This window comes from Pinus tabuliformis, chromosome 2_1 (genome assembly GCF_031772625.1).
Source record: "Pinus tabuliformis cultivar Carrire ecotype Pingquan chromosome 2_1, CPIR1, whole genome shotgun sequence".
Taxonomy (NCBI): Eukaryota; Viridiplantae; Streptophyta; class Pinopsida; order Pinales; family Pinaceae; genus Pinus; species Pinus tabuliformis.
In genome coordinates this window covers 660008724-660022892 of record NC_142299.1, presented here as the reverse complement: position 1 = coordinate 660022892, position 14169 = coordinate 660008724, and the positions used below count along the sequence as shown (strand labels likewise).

Here is a 14169-nt window from a genome sequence, read left to right as displayed (position 1 = left end):
AATTTAAATAGTCATGAGGGTAGTAAAAGGGTCACCCATGGTTATATATACTCCTTCATTGTATTAGCAAAGGAATTTTCACCTTGGCTTCTTCTGCAAGGCATTAGAGAGATCAACTAGTTATTTCAGGAGAAAGGAGTGGCTCCAATGCTCCATTACTGGAGCTAGTGATGTAAATTGTAAACATGTGTCTTGAAACATTTACTTAATAAAAAAATCCTTAAAGGTTAACATGTTCTTCATGCATGGCTTATGAATGTTTGTAAGACTATTCGACGGATGTTTGTATTTCATGTTTTGGTTTCACATGTGCTAAGATAGTTGAACTATTTCAATTATTTTAGTACTTATCTTATTGAGAATGTGTTGTAATGTTTGTTATTGCTATCCCATCCTTGTGGACTATTTCACAGGATATTAGACATATCTTTCCTCATTTTTTGGTTATAACGCCCTTCGCATCCTCTGTGGATTATTATGTTGGATGTTAGGCAGACCCTTCCGGTTTATGTGTGTCTCTTCTTGGATGGTACTATTACCTCACTTGGAGGCCCTCTTTCCTCCCCTCTCTGCAATAGAAGAACCTTAACACAATTGCAACTGAACACTCACCAGGCACACCTTCTTGCTTTTCGAAGATACCATTGCATTCCTCTCTCTTGCTAACAGTTAGAGAGAAGGAAAATATTTAAGGATTCAACAACCGAGCCTTTATACTGGATATGATTCCTGCACCAAACGTGTGAGGTGTAATTGGGATGTCACATCGGGGAGATCCCCTGAATTTTGGCGGGTCCATCACTGTAAACATTTATGGCACTAGAAGGAGGGAAGCTAGTGTTTTATGGCTGATAACCCCACCGAACCTAATCCCTCATTTTCTGGTCAAGGAAGCAACGTTCATTGCACCTCCCCTACTCATGTTTATGAAGTTGGCGACACTTCTTAGCCCAAGCTTTAACGGACTTTTGAAATCCCATATGGTCAGATTCGAGCCTCTGTCCTATAATCCGTCAATTTTCAAAAGCTGTTGGATTGATCCTTGGAGTATTCAATATTCCATCTTCTCAGAAGAAGAATAAATCCACCCCCATAGGAATAGTGGTTTCTACTCTTGAAAGTTTGGTTCTTGCCACCCTTGAATAATTAGCAGGCTCTATGGAGAATGCATAAGACCCTTTCACTCTTTCACAGTGGTGACAGAGATAACATTATACTCTTAGACACAATTTTCTGCAGGCCAGGCAGACAAGAGGAAGAGGAAGAAGAGCCATCAGATTTTGACAAAGAAGAGGAGGAGAGAAAAGAAGAAGACATGGTGGACCAAGATCTAGATTGGATGACTCAGGGCCCACTTGCACTTCTGGGTGTTCTACATAATATGCCAAAGCATTCGAAGAAGCTCTTAATGAAGTATGACCCTGACAAAACAGTGAAGGCTGAAGACCACCGGGATAACTCTTACCTACATATGCAGACACTTGAGGTACGACATGATGATGTTGCATGTCGACTTTTTCCATGTACCTTGGGTGGTTGATCACATGTATGGTATCACATCCTTCCGATGAACTCCATCTAGAATTCGAGGGGGTTTAAGAAAATCTTCCTTGAAAAATTTGTTGATGATAAGAGCCCCGCCATGTTATTAACAAAGTTGGGTAATCTTAAGATGGAGAAAAAGGAAAAAGTGAAATATTTCAATCAGAGGTTCAACCACATCTTGAATAAATTTACAGAAAACACGAAACCTCATGACTCCATCACAATAGATTACTACACTTCTGCCTTGCTAGCAAGCATTGTGCAGTTTGTGAAGCAAACTGCGAAACAAACATTAATGGAAAATTATGAAGAGGCTATCATTGTTGAGAAGGAATTGTGCATAATTGGAGTAATCTTGGATGATGAACCAACAAAATACTCCAAAGGCATGGGTAAAAGGTCTCAGGCCTCTGTGAGCAAGGCCAAAGAGAAAGAATTATCTGATCTTGAAAGCTTGACCCATCTTGTCAAGACTCTGTCAAATGAGATGGTAGAGCTCAAATAGAGGTCAAGAGAGATCACTGTGAGCAGCAAGCCTCCTAGATTCAACCTATTCAGAAGGACCACAACTTCTGTAAGTAGCAGCAACCAACTGACAAAGTATGCGTAGAGATCCAATGTTGTTTTGAATATTGAACACTTGGGCGCATATCAATACTGTTCATATCATCAAGAACGTCATTCCAAGAAAACGTGCCCATAGTGGAATTAGGCCATGCACATGATCGCTACGCATATTGTTGATGTGGTAATGGCTGAGGAGTAGATTGAGCCTGCATAAGAAAAGGAAGAAACTGCTGCAACCGAAGAGACTTAAAGTGTCAGGCATGTGGTGAACATGTTCAATTGCATACTCACAACCCAAAAGAGTACTACCGACAAGCAGCCTCCGAGTGATGGTCCGACCCAGAAGCAGACCAACCGCTATAACTTGAGAAGTCAAGGGCCAACCACTACCATAGAGTTGATGACAAAGAAACTTAAAGAAAATTTGTTGAGGAAAATCAGTCCACCTATCAACTCAGTGCAGAACACTCAGAGCAAGTTTGGGAAAGAAGTTTCAATGAAAAATGCTTCCGCAAGTAGTAAGGACAAAACCATCACTCTAGAAGCCACACACTAAGTTATATCCCCAGAAAATTTGACCATTCTTGTCTCTATGGACTACAAATTAGTTGATGACATAAATAAGGTTTGTGCAAACATTTCAATGTTTGAGTTAAAAAATATCATGAGCCAGCAATACATCCTCTTACAAGCACTTGAGCAGTCCTCCGTAGGTAATAATGCTTCTTCAGACAAGGGATCTGGTAAGTCTTCTGATTCTCTCGAATATGTACTTAACACTTTAACAATGGATGCAAATACATTCTTTCCCCATTTTTTGTTAACATTTGAAATCTTTAATTTCAATGTACATAATTGCTTAGTTGATTCTGGTGCATCAGTGAACGTAATGCCATTATTAGTGGCCAAGAAAATCAATGTAAAATGGGACAAAACAGATGCAAAAATTATTTATCTAGACAAAAATCATGTCCATGCAATTGGTTAACTTAGAGATGTGATCATCTACTTATCATCCGATGGGTGAGTCCACCAATGTATCAACATAGTGATTGTGGACATCCTGGAAGCATATGGAGTGTTGTTGAGAAGAGATTGGTCCAACAAGCTATAAGGCTACTTTGCTATGGACTGGTCACATTTATGGATTCCGTATAAGGGAAGAAATAATTAGATCCAGGTGGATTCAAAAAGATACATGAAACACATTGTCACTCCCTTGAATGAACATAATGAACCGATGGCTTTCGCAAAAATAATTTTTGGCAATTGCTTCTTGGAAACCCAACTGGGGTGCTATCTTTCACAACCATCCCCAGTCCCACTAGATACATAGTTATAGCACCTTCCTAGTCTAACTATTGAAAATGACCTTTGTATAGTTAGTAATAGTAATAATAGTATTAGCGTAGTTCCCATTCCCTATACATATGATATGTGGACTTTGTACTTCAATAGTTTGGAAATGCATGAGCGATGTGTAGATGGTTGCGTTTTAATAAACCCAATATAGAGAAAGCATTTTATCTCCAGCCGCTTGGAATTTGAGTGCACAAACAACATTGTAGAAAATGAAGCACTCATATTTGGCTTACAAAGAGGCATTGACCTCAAAATTGCCATCTTGAAAGCAGTAGGTGAGTTAGAAATTGTGGTGTGACAGGTATGCAATACCATACATCGTGTGTCACATCATCTTAGAAGCTATCAACAAGAGATATGGTGTTTGATTTCACATTTCCAAGCTTTTAATATCATTTATGTTTCAGGAATTTGTAACGCAACTGTAGATGCATTAGCAAATTCCGTTGTTAGGTTGTCACCATTGAGGGACGATTTTTCTGTTGAAATTCTTTATAAGCCATCCGTCCCTAATAATATCACTAATTTACACATTTTTGATGATGACCAACAGATACTGTACTTCATGGCGAACGTTGATGTGTTCAAAGATGCAACAATTGATGAGGATGAGCACGAAAAGGAATTGCAGGATGCATCTAGTGCAAGTAAAGGGAATCTCATCCCAAAGGGTGTGGTATCATTGGAGAATCTCTATGACCTATAAAATCGCTTATGGGGACTTGTTAATGCCAAGATCCACATTAACACACTACCGCACGAGCAGATTAACTTGGGAACAGAAAAGGATTTGAAGTATGCTAATCTTGGTACTTGTTATACACCACAAGAACGACAAGCCTTTATCCGCTTATTCAAGTAGTACCAAGATGTGTTCGTGTGGATGTATGATGAGATTAAAACGTACGACACGTGAATCATCCAACATGTGATACCAATAAAAGAAGGGGCCAAGCCATTCCAATAGAAATTGAGGAAAGTACACCCAACACTTGAGCCTCTTATTCACAAAAAGTTAAGGAAACCACTGGATGCTCGGATCATATATAGAGTGCGACACTCAACGTGGGTGTAAAATTTGATCCCGGTGAGGAAGAAGTCTAGGGAAATTTTCTTGCATGTCAATTTCTGAAATATTAATCATGCCTCGGACAAGGAAAACTACCTCATTCCGTCCATGGAAAAAATATTGAAAACAATATCAGGGTCATAAATGTTTTATCTATTAGATGGTTACTCAGGATACAACTAGGTTCTGGTTTCACAGCCTGCCATACTTAAGACCACATTTTGCATGAAGTGGGGCACATTCGCATTCAGGCGAATGCCGTTTGGGTTAATCAACGCTGGTGCAACATTTCAACGTGCTATGGGTATCACTTTCCGCAGAGTGATTGGATGAAGCGTAGTGGTCTATCTTGATGATGTAACAATGTTTTCCAAATAGAGGTTAGACCACATATGCCACTTAAAGAATTTTTTTCGAAATATGTCGCAAGTATGGGATATCCTTATATCCTAAGAAAAGTATCTTCGCAGTGACTAAGGGTAATCTCTTTGGCCACATTATTACCAAAAGTGGGATTAAGGTAGACTCAAACAGGGTCAAAACAATCATGTAGATTCCCTTCCTAGTGAATAAGAAGGCTATGCAGTCCTTCTTGGGGAAAATCAATTTCCTCCGCAAGTTCATCTCTGACTACACCCAAATTGTTAAACCGATATACGAGACGGTGAAGAAGGATGCAGTTTATAAATGAGATAAAAAGGAAAATGATGTGTTTTCTCATATTAAGAAGGCTATAGCAGAAGCACCCACATTGTACAACCTAGACTTCAATAAAGATTTCTTGTTGTACACTTTTTCTTCTCACACTTCTCTTGCTGCTGTACTCACCCAAAAGGATGAACTGAACAACAAGCGAACTATCTCCTTCATGAGCGCAAGTTTGCAAGGACCAAAACTTAACTACCCCTCCGTGGATAAAAAAATCTTGTGTAGTATAAAAGGTGGTAAATAACTTTCAACCCTATATATTTAAGAATCATTAAATTATCTTTGTTCCACACCCAATAGTCAGATCATTGCTCGTTCAACAAGAGCTGGGTGAAAGGAGAGCGAACTAGATGACTGGGTTACAGGAATATGATCTAGAGATCAAGACACTTCACGAAACTAAGGGCCATGGTATTTGTTGAATAGCAACAGAAGCAATGACCACACAGGAAGAAGCATAAGATCTTTCATGATGGGAGCAAGAAATTGAGATGTACGACATCAAGCGAACCTCCCCCACTACTGGCACAAGCTCTTGGTACACTCATGTGCGCTAATACCTTGAGCACGACACAATGCCCTCCCACTTCTCTGCATGGCAGGAGAGGGAACTCAAACTTAAAGCATTATCCTATCAGTTGGTGCACGGGGTGCTATTCAGAAAGCACCTCAATGAAGTACTACTCAGGTGTTTGGAAGTACATGATTTATAAAAGGTATTGGGTGATCTCCATGATAAACCAGCTAGGGGTCACTTTGCAGGCAATAGAATGACACATAAGGTTATGTGGGCCAACTATTATTAACTTACAATATTTAGAGATGCTCAGGCTTACGCTTGCAAGTGTCCGTCTTGTAAGAGGTGTGCCGACATAAACAAGAAGTCAACTGCCCCATTGCAGCCCATTGTAGTGGAAGAACCTTTTCAACAGTGGGGCTTGGATATTATTGGGGAAATTTTTCCGCATTCATCAAAGCAACACCACTACATCCTTACTACCACAAATTACTTCACGCGGTGGAAAAAAGCAGTTCCTCTCAAATAGGTGAATGATTAGGAAGTCATTAGCTTTCTGTAGTAGAACATCATTTCCAGGTTCGACATTCCTACTTCACTTGTTTTTGACAATGCAACATACTTCTCATCGCTAAGACTTTACAATTTTTCATTGGAAAATGGCATTGTATTGAAACATTTAGCTAATTATTATCCATAGGGGAATGGTTTTGTTGAATCCACAAATAAGAACCTAATCTGCATTATCAAAAAGACCATATTCTCTGAGCAGTGAAATTGACATTCCGCTTTGGTAAATTCCTTATGGGTTGACCGAGTCATGCCGAAGCCTTCCCTAAACACCTACACTTATTTCCTGGCATACATAAAATAAGCCATCCTCTCGCCCAACATCTAATTTCCTGCCCTCCAACTCTCACAAGAAACCCAAGGCAAGCCATTTTTATTAGTGTAGCATAGGATGGACACCCTTGGCAAGATATAAGAAGAAAGGTTGAAAGGAAAAGAAAAATTTCACTTCACCAAAATTGTATCAAGATTTGGTTCGACAAGAAGTCTGCAGGGAAGAAAAACTTTAGTGTGGGTGACTTAGTCAAAAAGTGGGATAAAAACCACAAGGAAAAAGACAAACACACTAAGTTTCACTCGTGGATTGGGCCATTCACAATGCAAAAAACGCTTGGCTAGCACACTTATCGCCTTCAATCACTTGATGGGAAGATTGAATCTCTCCCTGTTAATTACCAAGACTTAAAACACTATTTTCAATGAAGGTATCATACTATTCCCTACACTATGTACATAATATTTTCTTGTTTTTGTTTGTTTGTTTGCTTTAGTTTTGTTTTGGTTTTCGTCATGAGAATAAGTGTTGTGCATGTACATGTTGTGGATTTTAAGTATGTGTGTGGCCAGACTCAAAAGAGACTTGTGACACTTCAACATTTAGTTAGCCTTCTATCCATCTTCCTTGTGTTGGTTATAACTTTTGGCCAAGGAAGTTTTGATGGAAAATATGATCCACCCGTAAGGAGAGTTTTGGTCCAACCATGAACCCATGTCTATTTTTGAAACCTCATTCCTACACTTAGTATTTATGTTTCAGTGTTTTCATGCTTATCCAACTACTAAAAGTGGAGAAGGGGAAAATTCTAAATGAGCAAACATAAATCAGTGGTTTCCATATGCTTCTTTGAAGGAACAACCTCTCCTTCTCTCAAAAAGCCAGGATCCCTCTTCTGCCCCAAAATAAATAAGTGCCAATGCACATACCTCTTTACAATAAATAACTAAAGGAAAAAAAGAGAAAGGATTCTTGCACAAAGAGGTGAAGCAAGCAACTCTGTCGGGGTACTGTCCAGGTTCGCTGGCAGTGGAGAAATGTTTGTGTCCATACGTGACTCTGCTGGGGTACTGTTTAGGCCTGTTGGCAATGGAGAAACACTAGAGATGAAAAATTATACTCTGAAAATCTTAAGCTCGCAAGCTACACCACCCTTCCCAACTCAAACTTTGTGATATTGCTGAATCTTATGTTGTGTTCAACCGAGAAGGTATAAGGGGGACCATGTATATTCGTGGGGTTAGTGGGAAGACCAAGGTAAATGCATGATGAATCAGTACTCCATGAAGAACCAAGGCCATGCAACGTCAAATCCCCAACTTGTGGAATCCATGAAAATATCCACTATAAATAATGATACCATTTTATAAGATCCAACCTCAAACACTCCCTGTCATATGTTATGAATGATTGCACTCAATCCCTAATTTGATTAAAGCTAAATTGTAGATAACTGGATCATATATATCATTTTTAGCATATAATTGGACCATATACTACATTCCTTTAATGGTAAATGGTTAAGTTGGAATTATTTTTAGCAGATAATTGGATCATATGACATTCTTTTATTGGTAAATGGTTAAGTTTAAATTCCAACTTGGGGTTTCATTAGAATGCCATGTTTGAAATAATGAAATCATTTTCTTAAATATTATAGTTTTTACTCTCTTATTTATTTTTTTATTTTTTATTTTTTTTTTAAATTCTTTTTTATTTTTTAAGTAAAGTTTATTGTGTAGATAATATTCTTTACTACAAATGCTTTTAGCGATAATCATATCAAAATTTATTTATAAACATAAAGAATTATAAGCAAGTATATTTAAATTATATAAACTTATTAAAAATATTAACTAATTAACTGATTATTTGATACACATTTAATCCATATTCATCCCACAATAGTTTTAGTAACTCATTCATTTAAATGAAATCAAAATATAATTAATAAACAAATAATCTATTTAATTAGTCATTTAATAAACATTTATATATTTTTTCCTAGCTTATCCCATAATCCTTCATATATGTGAATTAAAATAAGATAAATAAATATACATGGGAAACAAGTTAACCAATTAAATTAAACTAACTAATTATTTAATTAATAAACTTTAATTTTTACCTTAATGTATCCCATAAAGTTTTCACATATAATTTATTTAGTTTGAAATTAGAGAACAAAATTTTTAATGTTCTTAATTTACGTTTATGAATACTTTTAATTAATTAGTAATGAATATACTTAGTTATGTATAAAATTAAATAAAAATAATTAAATCTAATAAATTAACCAACCAATTAATTAATTAACTAACTAATTAATAAACTTTCTCCAACTCTTGATCCAGTGTAGTACTGTCCAGTCAATTGTAGCAGTTTCCTTTGGTCAAAATTAGTTGTTTCTTTCTAGCCGTTTAAATGATCGATCTCTCTATTTAATTTATTGCCATGGTCTGGTTTTTCATGTTGTCTAAACGATGAACCACATTTCCTGGTTCGAAACACGCATACAAATGAGTTTTGATGTGATTATTGCCGAAAACATTTCTCATAAACTTGTTATGGATCACAGAAGCCTCAATTCAATAATATTTTGACTTTTGACATCAATTATAAGTTAATGTTCAATTTTGAATTTGACTTTCATATCATGTAATTTAATTATTAAAAATTAATTATTAAGTCTTATATACAAAATATAAAACTTTTTTATATGGGGAATTTTAACATAATTTCTATGAAATAAAAATTAAAATAAAAAAATAGCATTTTTTTTCATAAAAAAAATGAAATACTTAATTGTATTTATTTGACTAAAAGTTTGTCTAACCATTCATAATTTTAAAAATATTTGATAAAAATAAAAGAGACAACTAACCAGGAATCTTAAGTAGTATGGTTTTCCCTTTTATAACATTATGCATCCATCAACATTACTCAATAACATTTAAAAATAACACTTCCCACTAATAGATTAATCAATTAGTTTAGATTTTCCCACTTCAAATTAAAAAAGCTTCCCATAAAAAATAAAATATCCCTTAACCCCTTTTCTTTTGAATGACAGGTATTTTACACACAAAAAACAAAAAAACACAACTCCTTGAATGACAGATATAACACAGAAACTCTTTGAATGATAGATATGTCACACTTGAGACTCTTGGAGTGACAAATATCCCACTCTGATATCAGGAAGTCTGTTGGGATATTGTGGCTGAGTCAATTTCGTTATGAATATGGATTCTTGGGTGCTGGTTCACTGTCGTAGAGTTCACGTGTCCCGACCAGTCAGCAGTGAACGATTTTAGGAGTTGGTGGTGGTGAAGAAAACAATGAAATATGTGTAATTTCTTTCCAAACAAGTAAAGATAACACACGTTAGTCACATTAAGCAAATCAAGGTGAGAGCGATGCCCGAATTTATCATGTTTTAGAATGGCGTGGGATAAGAGGACCATTCAATCAGTTGTTCTTCTTTCTGATTATAATTTTAATGCGACTTTCGGAAGAATTTGTTCGTGAAAATTGTTAGCCCAGAAGCCACCCGCCCTGTTATAGCGAAGGGAAGCATGTTTTACAGCTCAAATAATGTGACAGCGAATATTCCAGTTAGGCCAAGTTCTATAAAATGTTATGCTCTCTCTTGAATTTCTGCATCCGAGCTCCTAACCAGAACATAAATCTGGTATTACGTACTGATCAAAATGTCCACGCCACTGCGTTTTCTGTTATTGTTATGGTTGTTGCAGTTGTTATTGTTATTATTGCCAGAGGGTAGTTTTGTGAAGGTTTCTGAAGCAAAAGAAAAATTCATATCATGTTCACCACCAGATTACACTTTTTCTACTGGCACCTATCATCCCGAGGGGCCAGTCACTGCCATGGACTCTGATATACTCAACTTTGCTCTGAACGTGGAGTATTTCGAGTGTGAATTCTTCATGGGGTCTTTATATGGGGTGGGGCTGGACAAGTTTGCACCTTATCTGACAGGCGGAGGCCCTCCACCCATAGGTCTTGAGATAGCAAATCTGGACTATCAAACCAGAGATATTGTCTTGCAATTCGGCCTCCAGGAAATCGGCCATATCAGGTGATCTGTTCAATTCTATTTAATCTTAATAGTTATATTTAGTTTCTGAATTTTGGTTTTTGTGATCTATATTTGATAATTGAATTTTTTTTTGTTGGTAATAATTACATAGAGAAATTTGAATCATCCAATGTGATTCATCTTATCAAGATGAATCACATAAGATATTCGAAATTGGCTGATTAAATTTCTCTTATGTGATTATTACCCAAAGTTTTTTCTCAATTATATTTTTAGTATTTGTTTATTTTTAAAGTTCTCACTAAGTTAGACATTAAATTGGTATATAGAAGTAGAGATATAATCTTAATAATAGTCATATTCTTAGTATTCTATCTATTTTTAAACTAACGATTAAGTTAATAATAGTTATATTCTTAGCATTATATTTATTTTTAAACTAAAGATTAAGTTGGACATCAAATTGGTGTATGAGATTTTATTGTAAGTTAGAGACTAAATTGGTATCTAAAACCCCCTTGTTTACCAAATAATGAAGATACCTATTGTTTATAAGATAGATACCAAATTAATTTATGAGATCCCTTTGTTTATAAGAGAATGAACATAGCCTCTTGTTTATAAGACAAGAGTGATTTGAAAGCTAAAATCCACTAAAATATCCATACTCTATCCCTATGGATTTAAATCTATAATTTCATAGGAAAAAGCACATGTTCTTAATTAGCTCACTCAAAGAAGCACGTGTTCTTAATTAACTCACTCAAAATGCAATCATTAAATCAATCTCTACTTCTTATTACATACTACTTGATGCATATAATAATAATGATAAATATCAAATTCAATCATTCAATCTTTATAATTTTTCATAAACTTTTTGGTTTCACATTAAACTTTCAATTCATTTTTATATTGATTTTACAAAATCAGAGTCTTTAAAAAGTTCATCATATTCATATTTTTCATTTCTATTTTTTTTACGGAGAAATTGTTTTAGATTAAGTTATTCAATTCATTTTAAAATTGTTTTCACATCCTTAATCTTTATAAAATTAATAATTACTATCATTCAATGTTAATAATAAAAGCAACCTATTATAAATAAATATAAGCAACCCAACATAAATAAAATACAACTAAATATATCCATAATTATAATAAGATTATTTTTACGTTATTTTAATTGTAAATTTATGAATGTTTGGGAAATTAATAGATAGGAATTTAAATTTATTTTTTTTTCCTTTTCTTAATTGATAATAGAAATTTAACTTTCTATTTTAAAATAATTTAGAATCTACAATAAAATTGAACTCAAATTTATAATAATAATATTATTTTATATTAGAAACCTTGACTTAAAAATTCAGTTTAATTACTTTTGATTAAATCTAACCCAATTATTTGCCTTATGAGCATAATACCTGTGTACATTTTACAATCTCAATAAACAGCCCAACCATCCATTTCTATCATAAAGATTGGGTCCATGGGCTTATTAAACCGGTTAATATTGTGTTCAATTACTATGAGTTTCTGTAAAAATAAAAAATTAATGTGATTGCTTATGGGTTAGATGTTTTTGAGTTTTTGTAGGTATATATTTTTTGGTTTAATTTGGTAATTTTTTTTGAAATCACAAATGTAATTTGTAAAACTAAAATGCCTCGAGTTTTTTATAATATTACATCTATCTATACAATAGATTTGTTAATAATTCCATCGAAAACTCCAAAACTTCTAACAACCTAAATTAGATTGTTGTTATATTATTTATGTTGATGATGAACCTTAAACTTAATTAGATTGTTGTTATATTATTTATTATTTATGTTGATAATGAACCTTACTGTAATTTCCACGGCAGGGCAATTAGGGAGACAATTGAAGACCCAATTCCGCGACCTCAGCTAGATCTGGGAGTGAGAGCCTGGGCGAAATTCTTTGATGAAGCCTTGGGATATCGCTTGAATCCTCCGTTCAATCCCTACGCCAATTCTCTCAATTATGTCATTGCCATGTACTGCATTCCTTATGTGGGCCTTACAGGCTATGTTGGGGGCAATCCCAATATAACTTCACACACTGCTAAACGAGTATGGTTTCAACTCTTCTTTGCTTCTGGTTTCAAACTTTCAGTTCGAAATTCCCACTATGCTTAATTAGGTTTTTGAATTTTTTAAATCAATTTTGAGAATATTTTGAAATTTATGATTAGGTTAGGAGAGAAATCAGTTGATTGAATGTTTTTTTTTTTATTTCAAAGTTGAAGTTCGAAATTTTTAGTTAGAACAGAAATCAATTTATTTATTTTATTTTAAGTGGGTTTTAGCAGTGTATTATATTAGATATCATTTTGGGATTCAACTGTGTTAAGTAAGTCATTTATCTATGACTATTTCCATGAGAGGTACTTTTAACTCACTAATTTCTCATGGTTTTTGAATAGTCCACTTAACACTAAGAAAACCTTAGTAAGTATTGTACTTCATAAATCATTATTTGTTTTTGGTTTCAAAGTTTGAGTTGGACATTCCCACTATATTTAATTAGATTTATGAATTTATTAATCCATTTTGAGAATTTTTTGAAACCTATGATTAAGTTAGAAGAAAAATCAATTGATTGACTTCTTCTTTGTTTCTGGTTTCAAAGTTTGAATTTGAAATTCCCACTCTGCCAAATTAGCTTTTTGAACTTATTAATGGTTGATTTTGAAAATATTTTGAAATAGATAATTAGGTTAAGAGGGAAATCAATTGATGAACCCTTTGATTCCGCGAAGCTGCAAATCCCCAAACCAAGCTGGTCTTTCAAACCGTTTTCTTGCTTACTTTTCTTTGATGTCTGTGCAGCTTCTGGCAGGTCTTCTAGGAGTGGAAGCCGGGCAGGATGCAGTGATACGGTACTGGCTATACGAGAGAAGGAGTTGGGAGGTTTATCCATATGCAATAACAGTTGCAGAGATGACAGGGAAGATATCGGATCTCCGGAACTGCCTGGGCAGGACGGGAATTGTAGATGAAGGAATAATAGTTCCCAAGGAGCTGGGAGCTGAAGGAAGAGTAAGCGGCAACATTTTATCTGCAGATCCAAACTCTGTGGCATACAGTAGAACGCCTAGGGAAATCTTGAGAGTTTTGTATGGGACTGGAAATGAGTCCATACCCGGTGGATTTTATCCGCTCGGGGCTAACGGGCGCATTGCCAGAAGCTATTTACATTATCATCGGTAACTTACGCCCTGCAGGAGGGGTTGTGTCCTGTACCCACTAGACTAATAACCGGTGCACAACCATAGTAACTTTAAATAACCAGGGTACATATATTAACTTTGAATTTTAAAATAGTTTATATTTATAAGTATGATTTTGTGAATTCAGTGGCTCTGGGAATGGGTGTTTTGTATGATTTTGTGAATCCACTGGCTCTGGGAAAGGGTGTTTTGTTAAGAAAACTCATATAAACAGAAATTTAGTAATTAAAATTCT

At 34.9% G+C, this 14169-nt stretch overlaps 1 protein-coding gene across 1 annotated transcript; it reads left to right on the top strand.

The window, feature by feature from the left end:
• Positions 1-10094: 10094 nt before the first annotated feature.
• On the top strand, positions 10095-13956 carry LOC149202318 (ferritin-like catalase Nec2). Its single transcript, XM_089399944.1, has 3 exons — positions 10095-10714; positions 12546-12774; positions 13534-13956. Exons 1-3 carry the CDS (start codon positions 10326-10328, stop codon positions 13912-13914), a joined length of 999 nt encoding a protein of 332 aa, XP_089256070.1. The 5' UTR covers positions 10095-10325; the 3' UTR covers positions 13915-13956.
• The last annotated feature ends 213 nt before the right edge of the window (positions 13957-14169 follow it).